Below are 17,766 nucleotides of genomic sequence, written 5' to 3' on the forward strand. Positions count from 1 at the left end.
TTGGGAGGTTGCTCAGCTATTCTCAGATGGTGTGAGTTGGAGATCCCTAACATTTTCTTCCAGTCCTGCAAGCTTTGTTGACTACCTGCTTAAAGCCTGCACAGGCTGCTTGGCATCAAAGCTTTTGGCCCATATCACTCCCTTCTGTTACTGGGTAATTTTAAAGTATTGCTGATAGGGACTCCAAAATACTTGCTTGTATCAAAAAGAAATGGGGAGGGCAGCTTTCCCTCATACACTTATAAAGCAGGGTGGTGCTTTGGTTCAGTGAATGCAGGGATAATTTATACAAATTGCTGAGATTAGATTGGGGCATGATGAAGGTCTGTGCACACTCCCAATATTAATGGGATTTAGGCTCTTGTCTTTCTTAGGTATCTTTGAAAACCCCAAGTTAAAATAAACTCTGAAATTCAGACAGCATTAAAGTGAAATGTTTTATTCTCACCTTCTTGAATGTGGTTAAGGAGCTCATGGTTAATCAGACTGTATTGTGCCACACATTACTATGGTCTGAAGAACAGCATGACGTCTGATTTCATTAGTCATCAACTATACATCCTGAGTGGATACGATGCTCCATTGATTTTATTATTGATACCCTGTGCAGAGCTACAGTTCCATAACCTGTAGGAATTGTGCATACTTGCACTGAAAGAATTAAGAGAATGTGGATGACCCTGATCATGCTTCTGGGTATCACAACTGTCCAGGGGAGACAATTGCTTCTTGAAGTGACTTATCCACGCTGACCAAGAACTCTGTGGCAGAGCAAGGGACACAAATCAGTTCTGATGTAAGGAGCAGGCACTTAGCCAGAGGCTTTCTCAAGTGTATGATTGGCATGTGTATGTATGCAAAAGAATGGAGTCAACAGTAGAAAAACTAACGATTGTCAGATGCTGAAGAAGTTGAATTATGATTAATTGTGCTGTAGACATGGCAAATGGAGGTCTTTGGAAGAGACTTGTGGCATTTTGAGGTGAGTGATTTTTGGTACGAATTCAAGGAAGTTGTACCTAAAGCAGAAAATTGCTAGAAAAATACTCACAAGATCCTCCTGGTGTACATTTCTATAGAAAGTTCAAGCAAACTTCCTACCTGTTTTGAAATAAACAAAGTGGACATTTAATGTTGTTTTTAAATAATCAGAAGACTAGCACTCAAACCTGTTACATGAAGCTTGTTCAGTTCAGTGTAGTGTAGTTTTCAGAAAAAAGTGGGTTTTTTGAAGGGTGAAGAACTGTGTGCATGTGTGGGTACCCACATTTCAGTGGGTGTGCACCATTCAGATCTGTCTCATAACCTGTTTTTTAAATTTTTCACAAAAATTTCAGAGCAGCCTTGCACAGTGCAGAGAAAGTAGTCACAGCAACAGATGTTATCCTTCATGGGTCATAATACGCTCCACTCCCATTTTTTGCTAAAACGTGATTGTGACATGCACTCTTTTTTGTTTTCTTACATAGTCCATCAAAGCTTCTCTCTCAAGTTAGAGCTGTACTAAAACTAGTAAATGCCTTCAAGATTTGAAGTTATGTGGAGCTAGGGCTAGGTCTTTTGCTCACGTGTGTACAAGCCCATCGTTGCTGGGGAACACGTCAGCTATAGGGAGCCTCCAGACAGTGCTGCAGCACAAGCAAAAGTGTAGATGGTGGTAAGAAAATTGAAATGTGCATTGGCTGTAGCTCGTGAAATCCTAGTTTGAGGAGAGTTCAAAAGACAGCTGGGAATTTAATGCTTATTTTTACCACAGGTGGAAATTCCTCTAGAAATTATTCTATTCTTAGTTTGTTTGCTATGTTGATCATTCTCTTTTAAATGTTTCCTTCAGCCAGTCAGTGACGAACCACCAAACAATTCAGCTACGAAGGTAAATCACATAAACTAAATAAAAAGGAATCAAAATGGAATTCAGCAGAGTATTCAGTAAAAATTGGGATTATTAATGACTCTAGAATCCAAAAATAACTGATGAAGCAGTGTTGCCTGCTTTTTTGATTGGGTTTTTCATTCTGTGAAATTAGTAATATACATATTTCTTCAGCTTTAAAAGGTCTGAAATTATTTGAGGACTGAAAATAATTATTTTCACTGCAAAATAGTCTTTTTGTTAGTTTTGATCGTGGAGAGAAATGTGAAAATATGGTCTTGGAAACCTAAAAATCAAAGTATTTTTAAATCAGTCTTATGTTTAGTACTTGGGTTGGTAATATGGCCTTATTCACACAAGGAGAGAAGCAACTATTTGCAGTTCTGCTTCCCTATTGAAGGCTGACTGTCGCAGTCACTTAGTCTGTGTTGGCTGCCTTTGGAGCAGTTCCTGATGCTCAGTCTGGGCACGTACCTCCGTTCCGGACCTGGCTGCAATGGGAACATGAATGACCCCCTTATGCCCTGGTTTTCATAGGAAGCAGGTGTGAGCCATGGCATGTTGCAACAGGCGAAAGGAAACAGCCTTACGCTCTTTGGACCCAGGTGTAAATTGGCATGGGCCCACGGGCTTGAAAGAAGCCACACGCACTGTACTATTTGAGAACCCTAGCAAACTGATCATAAGCACTTGCATACCGTATTTTAGCTAATGATCAAAAAGCAGTTTTCCGCTAGTAAAGAGCATCCACATCTCATCTTAAAGGCACGCAATGGATTTTATAACACTTTTCCATTAATTTTTGTGTCAGTTTTCAGCAGGGGTATTGATCAGCTGTTCAGTCCTATACGTTTAGGGTGTATAACTGCACAGACAAATGATACCACTATAATTGTCTAGTTACTGAATGCACCTCTTCCCTTAAGTGAGTCTGCAATATCATGACCACAGAAGGAAAGGCAGAACAAACTACATTAGGTTTTAAAGAACATACTCCATGCCGTGCTGAAATATATTCTGCAGCTGATTTATTCCTACTGAATTGCTTTTTGAAGTTAGGATAAAAAAAAAACCTCATAGTAATCAACAATCTGAAATAGGCAGTGTTGAAATGCTATTTTAATAAAAGGTAGAAAATCATGGCTTGTAAATTAAATGACATTACAGAACATGGCAGCACTTGTAAAAATGTTAAATCTACCTCTTGGTTTGAATATATTATTACAGGAAGATTTAGGTGTGTAGGAAAAGGAGATATGCCCAGTTTGGGTCTCTTGTTCTTTCTTATTCATGCCTTTACTGAGACATAGCAGAAGTGCTCCAATCTCAGAGTAAAGGAGAGCTGCTCACGTCAGAGAGGAGTCTGATGGGCCAGGCATGTGGGAGGTCAGGTTTGAATCCTTGCTCTCCTCTGTAATTCTTTATGCAGAGTGGGACAGTGCCATCAGGAGCTACTGGGAGAGTCTGTCTAGCCAGTAACTCATGACTCTAGGTTACTCCTTTTGGCTGTGGGAAACGCAGCTTGGAGAGTTTGAAGTTACATCTCCTACCTTGGGTAGCTGCCTTAACTAACCAGCCATTTGTTTCTTTTAGTTCCCTGTTTGAACTGTTCTTTAGTAATCAAGAATACTTGATTCTGACACTGCAACTGTCTGCCAGCAGTAACATTTCCTCCGTGCTTTGTAAGAGACTCAGATCCTGCACCCCTCTCTGCCTTGCTGAGGCCTCTCTCACAAGGAGCAGGGCATCAATCACTTGGCTTTGTTTTGCACTCTTGACACCTGCAGCTGAAGTGCTCCTTTTTGGAAAAAGAATTGCTTGGAGAGCAAAATCTTGCTTTCCCGTAGATCAAGAGCTTGATAGAGCTGCAGAGCAAAGGCTTGAACCGTGCCCTGTAGATAACCAACACACGTCAGAAGCACCGTGCGTCAGAGGCAGCCATGCATGGCACGTCTCTACCTCAGTGAAGAATTAGGGGTCAAGTACTTAGCAAGCCTCAGCTGAGTTTCCAAGGGCTACAAAGTGAGCGGTAGGGCAAGTGGCTTTTGTGTATCTGCCTGATCTCCTGCCAAAAGTTGTTCCAGGCAGCGAAAGCAGCACTGGGTTAGCATTGGCTGCTCCCGGCGCCTCTGCCTGGCTTAGTTACTCAGCATGACGAACAGCAGCTTCCGCGAGAGGAAAGGCATCCGACACTGATCAGGCATCACCCGTGTCTGCCTAAGCCTCGGTCCCTGCCTGGAATACAGGTCTCAGCCCTGCTGCAGGTCCTGCTGTGAGCATGCAGGAGACGTGTAGCTCAGTACCTGAGATATTTGGAGGTCACTTAGGTAACCAACCCCTCTTGAAAGGGGTCAGCTGCAGCGCACATACTGCAGTAAGAACTTGCAAAGGGGCAGTTACTCCAAAAGCGTCTGGTCTGTGGTAACTGACTGGTAGGAGTCCCAGAAATACCCCCATCCCCCAGCATTAGCTTGGACATTTTGTTCAAAGTGAGTCCTGAACGGATGAAGATTTCTGATAGGCTCGATGGGCAGTCCATGGATTAGGGACGCCTGAGATTTTAAAAGAATAAACCACTTTCTACGGGAGGGTGATGTATTTTGAACATGTGCATATGACCCGCGCTACAGGAACAATATTTCAGAGAAGTTTCAGAGTATTTTAAAAATAATTGCTGGAGTATTTTTTGTAATTCCTTGGCTGTAAATCGAGGTGCTGTCTTTATAACCATGCAGGGCTCAGTGGGAGAAAAGAGAGTTATACAAATGGCATGAAGTAGCTTTTCTTTAGACAAGAGTTGTTACAGTTTTAAGGATGAGTATTTTGAGGAATATCCTTGAAGAAATTGTTGAGTTTTCTGTATTTTCTCTATCGTCTCCCAGGGGAAGGGTCTCAAGGTCGCAGGACCGTACAGCAAGCACTCAGAAGCCAGTAGTGATACCCATTATATGCATGCATCTCTTGTCACTCACAGTATTTGTTTTTGGCACGGGGGAGACAAAAATTTGGGTACGTGACCAAGAGTTGAACTGAGGAGCCACAGCCTGGGTGTTATTGCTGGCTGACCAGCTTGCAGCCAAAAAGAGCTTTTCAAAAATACTTGGGCTGTTCTTCATTTTTTTGTAACACGAAGCCAGTTTAATGTAGACAGCATTTTAACTGTTATAAAGAATAATACTATTCCTCTTTTATTTTTTTTTTCCCAGATATTGATGAATGTGCTACTGGGAGAGTTATCTGTCCCCGATTTAGGCATTGCATCAATACTTTTGGAAGCTACATTTGCAGATGTCATAAAGGCTTCGATCTAATGTATATTGGAGGCAAATACCAATGCTACGGTAATGACAACAGCACGTTGCTTGTATGTGTGGAATATAGCTACATATTTTAAAGGGGAATTAATGTTTTAAAGAAGAATGTTCACTTGTTATGTCTGAAACATTCAAGCAGGTTGTTTTAGGTTGCTCTGCATTGATATTTTAGGAAAGGATGGATGACAGAAATAACTGAAAGCATGTATTTGGCTCCCTTCTGGTAAATGGTTCTCACTAGGAAGCTAGTGGGAGAGCAGAGCTGGTGACCTCAGGAAGTCCTTCCCAAAGCCTTTGTCCCTGCAGGTTTCACTTGGCATAAGCAGTTGTAGGTTTGGGACAGTGTATGAGTGTAAGTCATGTCTGCACTGTTGCACAGGTGTGCTTCATAGCATGCCCCAAGCTCCAAGATGATAAAATGTGGCTAGGGCACACCCCAGCTCCTTCCTGCCTAGGTTGTGCAACTTTTCTTCCCCTGCAAATGGGTGGGGAAAGGACAAGGGCTGGGAAATAAGTCTGTGTCCGGACACGAGGCTGGAATGCAGCCGATGTATGCCCTCTGACAGAGAAAAAATGTTTCCAGGTCTCACTGTCTAAGTTTCTCAGTGCCTCAACTGGCTATGATCGCTTCACTGAGAAAAGGATCATGTGAAATTTTGGCAAGAAATCACTATGCAGAGCACTGCAGTTTTGGAGATTTTGCTGGCATCACTAGCCACGTGGAAGTGCCATAGAAGATGTTTCAGGCAGATTCTATCCAGGTATAATAACAAAGAGGAAGCCTTTTATGAACAATTTAATGCTTGGCTGCATTAGGAACATGTATATTCCTAAACTCAATTTTTCTTTTCTTACCAAGTCATCTTCAAGAAGTAGTTACTGAAATTATAATCTTCCTGATTTCAAATGCAATCTACCCACAGCAAATCACCAAAGCTGATGCTAAGCTATCAGCCAAGCAGTAGAAGAATTACACAACAGTCCCTTTTACCCAGACACCTGTATCACCACATTAATTTATGACTGCCTGTCTTTTTTCTACTGGCAGTTAAATTTTGAAATTAATTTGAATTTTTTGAAATTAATAATTTTTGTCATAATGATCATATGTACTGCTTGTGTTTTTGTGGGGATAAGGAGAAAGGCAGGTTTCTCCTTTGATATAAATGATTTTTATATAACTTTTTGTTGCAGATATAGATGAATGTTCCCTTGGCCAGCATCAGTGTGGTGCTTTTTCACGATGTTACAATACACAAGGATCCTACAAATGCAAATGTAAAGAAGGGTACAGAGACAATGGAACAAACTGCATACGTACGTAACGCTCCTTTTAAGAAAAGAATTCTGAAACTAAATGTGGTCGTGAATCCTGTGTTGTAAATATTGAGATACAACAATGTCAGGATCAGTTTCTCTTAACTATTTTTAATAGAAAATTAAGGGCCAGAGAATGTAGTCAGAGTTTTTTGAGTCTGAGCATGCCTTGATAAAAATATATTTCCCGGAGAGGTTTTCATAATTAGAAAGAGACCTACCAAACCCTATTCACAGCCTCATTCTAGAGGTTGCTTCAGAATGAGAGCAACTGAGTAAGCAGGGCAGGGTCTGGTGAAAGAATACATGTGACTTGTATGCTGCTGACTATGTGCACCCTGCAGCTGGCGATTTCAGTAGTTTGCTATGCCCCCGCATCGCTCCCCAGCTGTGCGCAGAGCTGAGAGGGGAGGATCTATGGAAGAACTCCCCATCCCATCAGTACGTTGTTGGTGGACAACAAGTTGACCATGAGCCACCAAAGTGCCCTTGTGGCCAAGAAGGCCAATGATATCCTGGGCTGCATTAGGAAGAGTGTTGCCAGCAGGTCGAGGGATGTAGTCCTCCCCCTCTACTCAGCCCTGGTGAGGCCACACTTGGAGTACTGTGTCCAGTTCTGGGCTCCCCAATACAAGAGAGACATGGAGCTACTGGAGCGAGTCCAGCAGAGGGCTACGAAGATGATTAAGAGACTGGAGCATTTCTCATATGAGGAAAGGCTGAGAGAGCTGGGACTCTTCAGTCTTGAGAAGAGGAGAATGAGGAGGGATCTTATCAATGTGTATAAGTGTCTGAAGGGATGGTGTAAAGAGGATGTGGCCAGACTCTTTTCAGTGGTGCCCAGTGATAGGACAAGAGGCAGTGGGCACAAACTGAAACGCAGGACGTTCCATCTGAACATGAGGAAAAACTTCTTTATTGTGAAGGTGACTGAGCACTGGAACAGGTTGTCCGGAGAGGTTGTGGAGTCTCCTTCCTTGGAGATATTCAAAAGCCATCTGGACAGGGTCCTGTGCCATGTCCTGTAGGTGACCCTGCTTGAGCAGGGGGGTTGGACTAGATGATCCCCAGAGGTCCCTTCCAACCTCAACCATTCTGTGATTCTGTGATCAGAGTTCTTCCTCATCTTGTTCTTGGGTGAAGCAGTTGTCCCCCTTGGTACAGGGTAGACTGCTGGATCTCCCCCACATTTGACACCTCTCAGGACCCACACTACTCTCAGACAGGTCTGCAGGATCCTGGCTTCTGGTCCTTGGTGACTTGCTGATCTCCTTAAAGAGCGCTGCCATTGTGGACTCGTTCCCTTTGGCTGTAGCTGTCGAGGATATAATCTGGCTAAGGTGATCTTTCAAAACCTGCATGCTTGCAATTATATGTGGACACACTGCCTGTGTGTTGCCAGGTGTAGTCCCAAGGTGCATTTTATATTTTAATATACCATAATGTAAAAACTGCATGCTATTCAGGAGAATAGTAATAAACAGATGGCCAGAGAGAAAAGTTTTTTCCCTGCTACCATCAAACAATTCACTGTTTACCAAACAGTAGTTCTTCATTTTAACTGTGTTATGCTTGAAACACTTGTACACAAACTATGCGACTAGAGTTCTTATTGGGGCTTTTAAGATCTTCAATGAGATAAAAAGGTTTATTAAGAAATAGTAAATTGCAAATAACAAAACAGATGTTCTTGCATTTCATGTCTGCAGAAACTCCCTTTGTGAAACCAAGTTAAAATACGTCATCCTTTCTTTACGAAATATTGGGGGAGGTGGTATTGTAGGCAATTCGGAATACGTGTCAGTGTGATTTAGGCGGTGCTCAGTTCACCTTCTCCTTTTTGGGAAGACTAAAAATACTATTTACTTACTTTCCTGGTGTTTAGCAAAGATATAGATCTAAATGAAAGGTAGTTGGCTTAGGTTCAATCTCTGTAAAATGGTTAATGCTTATTGACAAGGAGAAATTTTAAGAAGAAGTGGAGAGGTTTGAAACACACTTTCTTAAGCCAAAGGCATCTGTCTATCCATGAACAAAACAGTTAAAACATTGGAATCTTACTAAACTTACCATTGCTTCTGAGTACGAATCTGTCCAGTTTTGGAGCTCAGCTTAAGACATACCTTCCTGACCATGTTTTTTACTAGCACCCCTTGGGAAAGTTTTGCCAACGGTGAAGGTGAATTGGTGCTTGGGAGGAGGCAGGGCTGGAAGGTGCTGTGTGCCTTCAGTCATTCTAAATTGCCTCTAAAATACTGTAATGAGAAGTAATATCTGAAGGGATGTGATAATTCAGTAGTGTTGATAGTGAAGTTTGTTTCTAATCAGTGGAAATATTCAGAACAAGAGAAACGATTTCATCAAATTCTCTCCGTGTACTAATGAAATATATTGTTAAGTTTCTGGAGCAAAGGACTCAGGTGTCTGTTTTGCTCCCATTTTGATTTTCTTTGCAGTTATTCCCAATGTTATGATTGAACCACCTGGTCCGTATCATATATTCAAGGGCAACAGCACATTTCCTAAGGGAGGCAGTAGTGTAACCAGTAGGATTCCTGATGTTGGAGGCACAAGGCAACCCCTCAGACCACCATATATACCTGCTATTGTTACAGAAAGGCCAGTGGCCAGGCCAACAACTCGACCCACACCCAGGCCAACAACTCGACCCACACCCAGGCCAACCACCAGGTATGTGCACATGACGACAAGACCAGTAACAAAGCCAGTGACGAGACCTCCACCTCCAACGCAACCCCAGCCTACAACATTAAGGCCTACGCTACCACCACAAAGAACTCCTGTGATGACAACCGGAGATCCTTCCCATGTTCCCATTGAAACTACATCTTTCCAAGGAACTACAGTTGACAACAGGATCCAGGTAGATCCTCAGAAACCCCGAGGAGATGTGTTCAGTAAGTAAATTTACATATTCTTTTATTTATCAGAATTGTAAATTCAGTGAGGTTGAAAGCATGCACTGGACCGTTCTGTTTTTTGGAACATTCTATAAATGAGAACAAAGACGTGATATTGAAAATGGTCATATGGTAAAGCTGTGCACCTAATTGATATTGTGGCCTAACAAAAATGTGGGGAAGTAGTTTTGGATCAATTCAAACAAAAATGAATTCAGTTATTCTTCCTGAAATTATTTGTGAGGATATCACCCTGTATAAGATCTTAACCTAGTTACACTTCCAAGCAAAATTTTGAATGGAGAAAGTTAAGGTGTGTTATTGAAAAATATTGAAATGCAACATTGTGACTTTTTTGGGGGAAAAAAACAACTTTTTTCAAACAGAACTATTCAGTAAACTCATAAAGAGTTAATGGATTCAAAAATTAGTGTTGAGAGTCACTGTTACACAGCACATTTTCTTAGCTGTAAGAATGGTAAGAAATGGAACCATGTCTGAATTGCTGAAGACTCCATTATGTTATATATATTGTATGTTTTCAAATAGTACTTTAATATTTACAACTAAGCAACTGCAAAATTGCATCAAAATATCATGGAAGCTTGTTTTATGGAATGTGTCTACGAAAATGGATATGTGAAAAGCTCATGATACTGAAGATGCTCATAGCATGAGGATGTGTTGTTTTAAGAGCTGCTCTGAAAGGTACAGCACCATTTCTCTGCCAGCTTTAGTGCATACCACGGATGACATTGCTGGCACATGCAGACTTATACGTGTCTGCCAAGAAATACTCAACACCCAATTTCTTCTTTAGCCCTGCAGTTCATTTTAGGGACTGGGAGGGTGTGTTGGATCAGCCGTTTTCCTGCAGCTTGATGTACATTAAAGTTGCTGAAGCAATGCAGGAGAAAAAGTCTGCTGCCTCAGAGCAGGTGGACAAGCAATGATGGCGTGTTTTTCTGGTTGCTTTGGCGTCTATATGGTAAGTTCTTGGGAGGAGTTCTCTTAGGTGATTACACAGTGAAGTATTTGGTTCTTTATATAAGAGGTTTCCCCTGTTAATATTTTATCTGCTGTAGACAGTTTGATTAATTTATTCTGGAGACAAAAACTGACTTAGATTTGAGAAAGATAAGTCCTGGTGCTATTCAAAGGAGTGTTCTTACTGGCTTTTTCAAGGTTATTTTTTAACTGATCCGTATAATATATTTGGTTACTAAAATACAAAAGTACTTTAATGTAAAGTTCTAAAAAGAAATTTAGTAAAGCCTCCCCAAACTAAATATGAAGGGAATAGATTAAAAAATACAGAGATCTGTGGAAATTATTCTGGAATGTGTAGAATCCACTGCCAGCATTGTCTTGTTTCGTAAGTGTTCTACAGAATTCTACATCAGAGGGATAATGTTCAGCTGTTTTCATGAGGTAATAAATCATCTGTTTAAAGTTTATTATTTTCAATTAAGTCTTCATGAATTCTCACTAAAGCCTATATTTTTTTGAACCAAATGCCTTCACTATGAACACTTGAGATATGTGAGTTGGGAAAACAGGAAAGTAAAAGTGGTTTTTGTTTTCTGATTGGGAGTTTACATTACTGTATGTACAACAAACAGAGAAAGTTATCTTTATAAAGTGTTTGTAGACATTAGGTCCTCTGCTGCTCTTGGAGGTGGGTGATAATACATACACAGCTTCTAAGACTTCCATGCACAATAACGTGTTCTGAGAGGTGTCAAGTTCCAGCAATTGTCATTGGCTTCAGTAGGCAATACAGGGATATACAGCTCCTCAGCTCAAACTGATGGATGTGTGCCTTTAGTTATTACCTCTTCCTTTATCCACTGCTAAAGATGTCCTTGCTATACATAAATTTATAACATAGCTGTGGGACCAAAAGCAAATACTCTACTTGTGCTCTAGATGACAGGAAATTGTGTGGTGCAAGTAATGTGACCCTTAACAAAGCTGGTATCTTGTCAGGGGTTTTTTGGGTTATGGTTATATTGAAAGTGTCAGCTAGGTGGTGGTCACTGGTCCTCCTCCCAACTTAGTTAGGATTTGAAGCCTACAGCCAAGAGTGCAAACCAACAAAACAGTTTTATTCCAGAAGAATGGTTGCCTTGTGAAGGAAAGTGTTGCCTGTAGAGGAGGGTGTTACTTCACCTATTGACTGGCATCCTGTTACCATAGGAGTCTGTGGGGAAGGGGAGAAGTTACATTTCCTCATGGGGGCCATGTAGGAGCTGGCAGAAAAGCTACAGCCACAGGCATTGCTACAAAGCCACGTGCAGGGCAGGACTCAGCCTGCCCTTGCCTGCTGTCAGCCCCACGCTTGTCAGGATAATACGGAGATACTCACACATGCCCAAATACCATCACTGCAGGGGTTCAGCCATGCGTGCGAGTTGCTGCCAGGCACTGAGGTCCTGGGCATTAGCTGGGCTGCAGAACTGGCTGCTGCGTGCTCTTAGCTGGCGGCAGATGGGAGGTAAAATGCATTAGCTCAAGCACCTTTCAGAGTAACTTGCAAATGGCATTTGCTCAGTGCGCTAACCTTCGCTTTCCCGCTGTCGTGCAGCCCGAGCTCCCACAGGGCAGCCTGCCACCTGCTCCAGGCCCCGGGGAGAGCAGTGCCTGACGCCCGTGCGGCTGCTGCAGCCCTTACGGCTTCACCCAGAGACCACCCTGACGCAAACTGCTCTGCGTGAGGCACCGCCAGCTCAGCACAGCAGTGCTTCCATCTTGTTTCAGCCAGGGGCTCTTAAAAAGTATTCACGTTTTCCTGTCCCAGCTAAGCACAACGATAAGAATGACAATGTTAAGACAATACAGAATTTTAAACGGAAATAATTAATAACATTCAGCTAACCTCTGACATGCCTCCTATCTGCTACGTGGGTGTGCCAACCTCCTCCTCCCGCCAAACCATGTGTGGATTTCTTATCTTTCACTTGCCTCCATATTTCCTCAGGGGAAGCGACTTTTTCAACTGCTTCCTTCAGCCTCTTAAAACTCTGTTGCCGTTTTAATCTTGCATCCATCAGACATCTTTGCAGTGTTCATGGGTCATGGATTTGAGCTGATTTTGTTTAGCTTATACTGAGCTGCTTTACATTTCTTTCCCCACTTCTGCTTCTGCAGTTGAGGCAGCAAAAAAATGGCTCTTAAAAAGGAGTTTGCACAGCGGACTCCATATGCCCGCCTAAACAGAGAAGACAAAACCTCGCTCTCGGCTGCTTTACTCATTTCCCACAGGACAAGGCAGGCAGCAAATCAGTCACCTCATAGCACTCGTCGTTGTCTTAGAAAGTGATGGAGGGAATTAAATGTTAGGATCCACTCAGAGCATGAGGTAGGACTGACGTCAGTTTTGTCAAATGTTCAGCAGAGTTACGGTGTTCTTTCAGATGGCAGCTTCCTCACATGTGGCCGCGGGCTGTAGCATCCCAAAGAGCCATGGGGTAGTGCTTTATCACGAAACTGCGCAAAGCCAGCACCAAGAGCGCTGTAGCCGACTCCCACTGCTGGTTTCGATCTTCCAGCCCTTACATCCGAAGAAGACCCTAGTATTTAAAGTGGTGTTTTTAGACTGGGTTATCTTGTGGTGCATGGATTTTATTCATTTATTTATTGAGACCAGAAGCCTTAGCCAGACTTGGACAAAACGCGTGGCGTAAATGCTGATTTGCCTTGCTGCCTGACCAGATGAATAGGTGATGCTTGCGTTGTGCAACTTGCAGCTGCAGCTAAGAGAGCTCTTGAAAGTGCATGAAATTAGCTGAGAACCAGTGAAATTGCAGTGGTCTCCTTAGGGATGAAATATTGCAAAGTGCACTGCTGATAATGTTATTTAAATAACTATGGGAATTTTTGAAAGGTACTAGGTTGCTGTGGTTGCCTTAGATGCTTTAGCCGTTTTCTTAAAATTACTGTAATAACTTTGCGAAGCTGCTTTTTCGGACAACAAAAGATGAATATTTTTTAAAATGGAATTCCTACCCTTGGCCTTTGAACCACTTAGTCAGATGCAGACAGTGGAATCTGGCACCAAGGATAATCTTCTCCTGATATGAATATAGGGGGAATGGCAGTGGAGGAATGTAGCAATGGCTTAATAGTTAACTATTTCAGGACTGATGCAAACTACAGTGAAGTACGGAGGAATCTTTTTCGTTTACTAAGATGGATAAGGTCTCCTAATAGAGATAGAATGTACTTCTCCATAAGACTCTGAATTTTTGCCACCATCAGGATCTGGGTAACAAGCATTAAATGCATAGACTTAAAGACAAAGTGTAATACTGGGTATCAGCAAAACACGAACAAAAACCCCTGGTTTGTATTAAAACATAGTTCAGCAATTGTCCTTTTTAGCTCTTAGTGGGGCTGCAAAGATTGGAATTGGGAGACTTTCCTCATATCACTGTTAATAAAATTTAAGGATAAGATTAAAACTTGATCCTTTTTGCTCCCCCTTTCAATGACTGAGAAGTCCTTAGTGCAGCAAATGTAGCTATGTGACCCTTGAAACTGTAGAAATAAGGGAAGTACTAAAAGCAAGGAATGTAGTTTGCTACTTTTTCATGTTATGGGAATAGCATTGTTTTTCAATAGCATTTAATTTGTCCTCACTGTTCTCATACCTATTAACATGAATTTGTCTTAATATTTAAGCATTTAAGACAGGCATTTTTTTCCTTTTTGTCTTCTGGAGCTAAATTATCAGATCTAGGACTTTTACAAATCATTTCCTCCCATCAATCTTCCAGCTAGTTTTATTCCAAGATCTGATTTTAAGCTTCTGTATACTACTTATTTTAGCTGTGTTTCACTGAAACTGAAATGTCCCTCTCTTCCTCCTGAATAGCTGCTCACAGAAAGGTGGGCATGTTACTTAAAAAAAAAAAAAAAAAAAAAAAATCTGGAAATATATGTAATAAAAGGTTAGATTTAGGTCAAAGTTAATGAGCCTTATAACTGCCTGAAAAATGCAAGATTGGACTTTGGAGTGGTCACACGCTAGCACCATAACTTTTCCTCTCATGCAAATGGTACCAAAGAGGGAGGAAAAGTCCATGGAAGCTCAACTAACTCTCGCTGCAGAATTAGAATCTGCAGAGTTTTTGGCAGCGTACGCTGGACACTGGGGGCACCCAGATAAAATGGTGATGTGTACCTGTCTGCTGCCCCTTCTTCTTAGCCCAGCATTTATCAATATAGCCTGGGGAAAAGGGGAGGTGTTCTTGTTCACTAAAGGACAGAGAATTTTGACTGACCTTGGGACTACTCTTACTACTAGTTCTGCATGAGATCTTATCACTTCTGAGGGTTTTTTTTTTAATTTAAAAATTTTCAATCATAATTACTCTAACTTTTAACAAATTTTCAATCAACTACTCAGTCAAAAAATCTGTTTCCTCTTGGCTTTTTTTTTTTTTCCTTCCAGAGATTGGTAGCTGAGCTGTGAGTATTTTGTGGCATGGAATTGCTTAACACAATGTTTCTTGTAAGGCAGAACACACACTACATTATTAATAGTAATAATAATTACTAATAACATGAAGCTGCACTCCATGTTTTGTTTTGGTTTTCTAACACCAAGACAGTGATTATTCTGTAATTATAAATAATCTGCCATATATAAATACCATCTCTTTTACTCCCGAACTGAGTCGTTAACAGGTAAATTAAAAATGTCCTACTGCTTTCCCAAGGATTAAAAGGCTGAAAAGACATTTATCTGAAAGAGCTATTAGATGTCCCTTCTCCTACATTTATGAAGAACTTGGCTAACAAACTTTGAGACTATTGTAGCGTTAATGTATTGGCTCGTCCATAGCTTATAAAATTCTCCAAGAAAAGCCAAGTCTATATTTAACAAGCTTTATCAAACCATTGAAGTTAAGTGAAAAGCACACTGATATGCTATATAAAGTACACAGAAAGGACTTGGAAAGCTTGCAGAAAATAGTTGTGCCAAATACTTTCTCCCACGATCTCTACTCAACATATTAGTCATCTTATTAAAAAGAGTGTACACGTGGATCATATTTAGAGGCCTGCATCTCTTGTGGTAGCTCTTGCTTCTGGATATGAGCGTACATTCCTCTAATTAGGTCTGAGCACTAAGAGACTATTTTAAAGCATTACAAAATGTTCTTCTAGAAGGTCACATTAACAATGTTTGCAGAGGACTTCGCAGAAAAGTTCTGAAGAAACAGTTTTGTAGAACTTTAATTATAGACCCATAATATCAACTTTAATTTGGAGAACGCTTGTATGTATGCACACAACTCAGATTCTTAGAGCAATGCATTAGAAATGGTATTTTACTAAGTAAATTGAAATAGCCTGGAAAATAAATTGCTAATATTTCCTGCAGTTTGTTCTATAAATAGGAGATTCAGGGAAACAGGAGGGGGATCTACAGGGCAAGCACAGACCTAGAGACTATAACCCTGGAGAATCCTGAACCTCTTAGGGTATGAAGAGGAGTCAGGGCAGTGGGTTTCCACAATCTCTCTGTCTCTTCCCATAGAAATACTATTCATGCAAAACCTGTTACCAGCCTACGGTGTGAGCCTGCTGTCTCTAAGAAAACTGATTTCGAGGCACAGAGGAAGAACAGGAAGAGCCTGAAATGCACAGTGCTAAATTCTGTGGTTGAAGTACATCAAAAGAGGATGTGGGTGTCCCCACTGCAGGTAGCTGCGTGGCGGCGTAGGGCTGATGACAGTGCGACTCCTCACTGAACACAGGCTGGAGTCCATCTGAAACGCCGGGGTGGGCACTCAGGCTTACTTGAGCTATGCTGGGCTGGCGTCTTTCCATGCCTGTGTCATCTGAACATGTCAGATGTAAAGGCACTTGAAGAGAAGGCTGTATGCTCATTGCAGACTGAGAGCTATATAGTACATACTCTGCACTCAGAAACTTTGAAGCTAATTGCCTGCTTTCTCTTCACAGTGCAGGAGTTAACAGTAACTTTTTTTTCTTTAGCTCAGAGAGGAAAGGTAAGATGATCATCCCTGGGGAACACAACATCGATATGTGTCATATGTGGTAACTGCTGCATTCCACAGGGATTAGGAGAGTACAGCATGATTATAATGGGGTGAAATTTCACTGTGAGGGCTTATCCAAGGGAAAATAGCAGTTAGAGCATAGTCCTGCCAGAAAGGACAGTAACTAACAGGATGCTGTTAGTTCAGCAGTGTCTGTAAGTAACTACTGCTGCAAATTTTGATGTTCCATCAGTCTAGCCATATTAAGCCCAAGAAACTGAATTACCAGTTTTTAACATTTCTGAGTAAAGCCATGGTGAGTGACTGCAGGCACTTCAAACTCGTGCAGCTGAACTTAAATCATGCTGATAACTGCTGCGTTTGTCACAGCGGTGGTGCTGTAGGTGCATGTACACAGGTAATGCACGGCAGTGAGGTGCTACTCGTGGTTGTCTGTCCATGACTGTAACGCAGGTGCAGTTAGAGCAGTATGAAAGTGCTTATACTGTTCTACTTCAGAAGAAGGTACCCCATCATAAGCATCTCTATGTGGGTATGACTATAACTGTGTGATGTATCGGCTCCTTTGGTTGTAACTGTTAAACTGTCCGGGCTATGTATGAGAGGGAGCTCTTAGGAAAGGCAGGGATATGCTGCTGGGAGGGACTATGGGTGAATGATGTTTTCAGAGCAATCCTGTTCTGATTTTCTGGTGCCTGAGGTAAACTGAGTTTCATTCTTTAGATATCTGAATATAGTATTTGGGTGTAAATATACAGCAGAGTGATTGGCCTAGGCGTTGCAGGTTGTGCACATTTGTAACATTTCTTTCATGTTAAATCTCAAAATGAGATATATAATATAAGCTTTTATAGCTTATAATATAAGCTAAACAACAGATTAAACAAAACAGAAAAATATTATTGCAAAGTTAAAGAACCTTTACTACTTAAGCCACCGGAAAGTCTTTGAGGCAGTTTGTGCATTAAGATCCTAGACTGCAAATAGACATATTCCAAAATCTACAAATGGTTAAAAAAAAAAAAAAAAAAGAAAGAAAGAAAAAAGGGAGAAGTAATGGTTCCTACAATGACTCTGTTATTAAGGAATCAATCAGGTTCCTGCAGACTTCAAACTTTTTATTTATTTATTTTTATTATAAAAAATATCCACCCAAGATCTGTAGCCTGGTAATGCCACTTTTAAAATACACGTGCATTTGGTTGACTGTTAATCAGGCTGCTTATTTTATCCTAATTACAAAAATAGGAAGCTACTTCATTCTGACTTATAGCAAAATACTTTATCTTCTGGATTTAGAGGAGTTC

At 41.2% G+C, this 17,766-nt stretch overlaps 1 protein-coding gene across 4 annotated transcripts in view; it reads left to right on the forward strand.

Moving 5' to 3' along the window:
* Nucleotides 1-17,766, forward strand: part of NPNT (nephronectin) — a 53,870-nt gene that overhangs the window by 25,777 nt on the left and 10,327 nt on the right. For 3 of the 4 annotated variants that reach the window (XM_064510555.1, XM_064510556.1, XM_064510558.1), the window contains 3 exons: nt 5,080-5,214; nt 6,382-6,504; nt 8,961-9,422. In XM_064510555.1, the coding sequence (XP_064366625.1) occupies nt 5,080-5,214; nt 6,382-6,504; nt 8,961-9,422 (720 nt within the window). The remainder of the gene's footprint in view (nt 1-5,079; nt 5,215-6,381; nt 6,505-8,960; nt 9,423-17,766) is intronic. The other variant, XM_064510557.1, reaches the window with a different exon arrangement.

This window comes from Dromaius novaehollandiae, chromosome 4 (genome assembly GCF_036370855.1).
Source record: "Dromaius novaehollandiae isolate bDroNov1 chromosome 4, bDroNov1.hap1, whole genome shotgun sequence".
In the NCBI taxonomy this organism is placed as follows: domain Eukaryota; kingdom Metazoa; phylum Chordata; class Aves; order Casuariiformes; family Dromaiidae; genus Dromaius; species Dromaius novaehollandiae.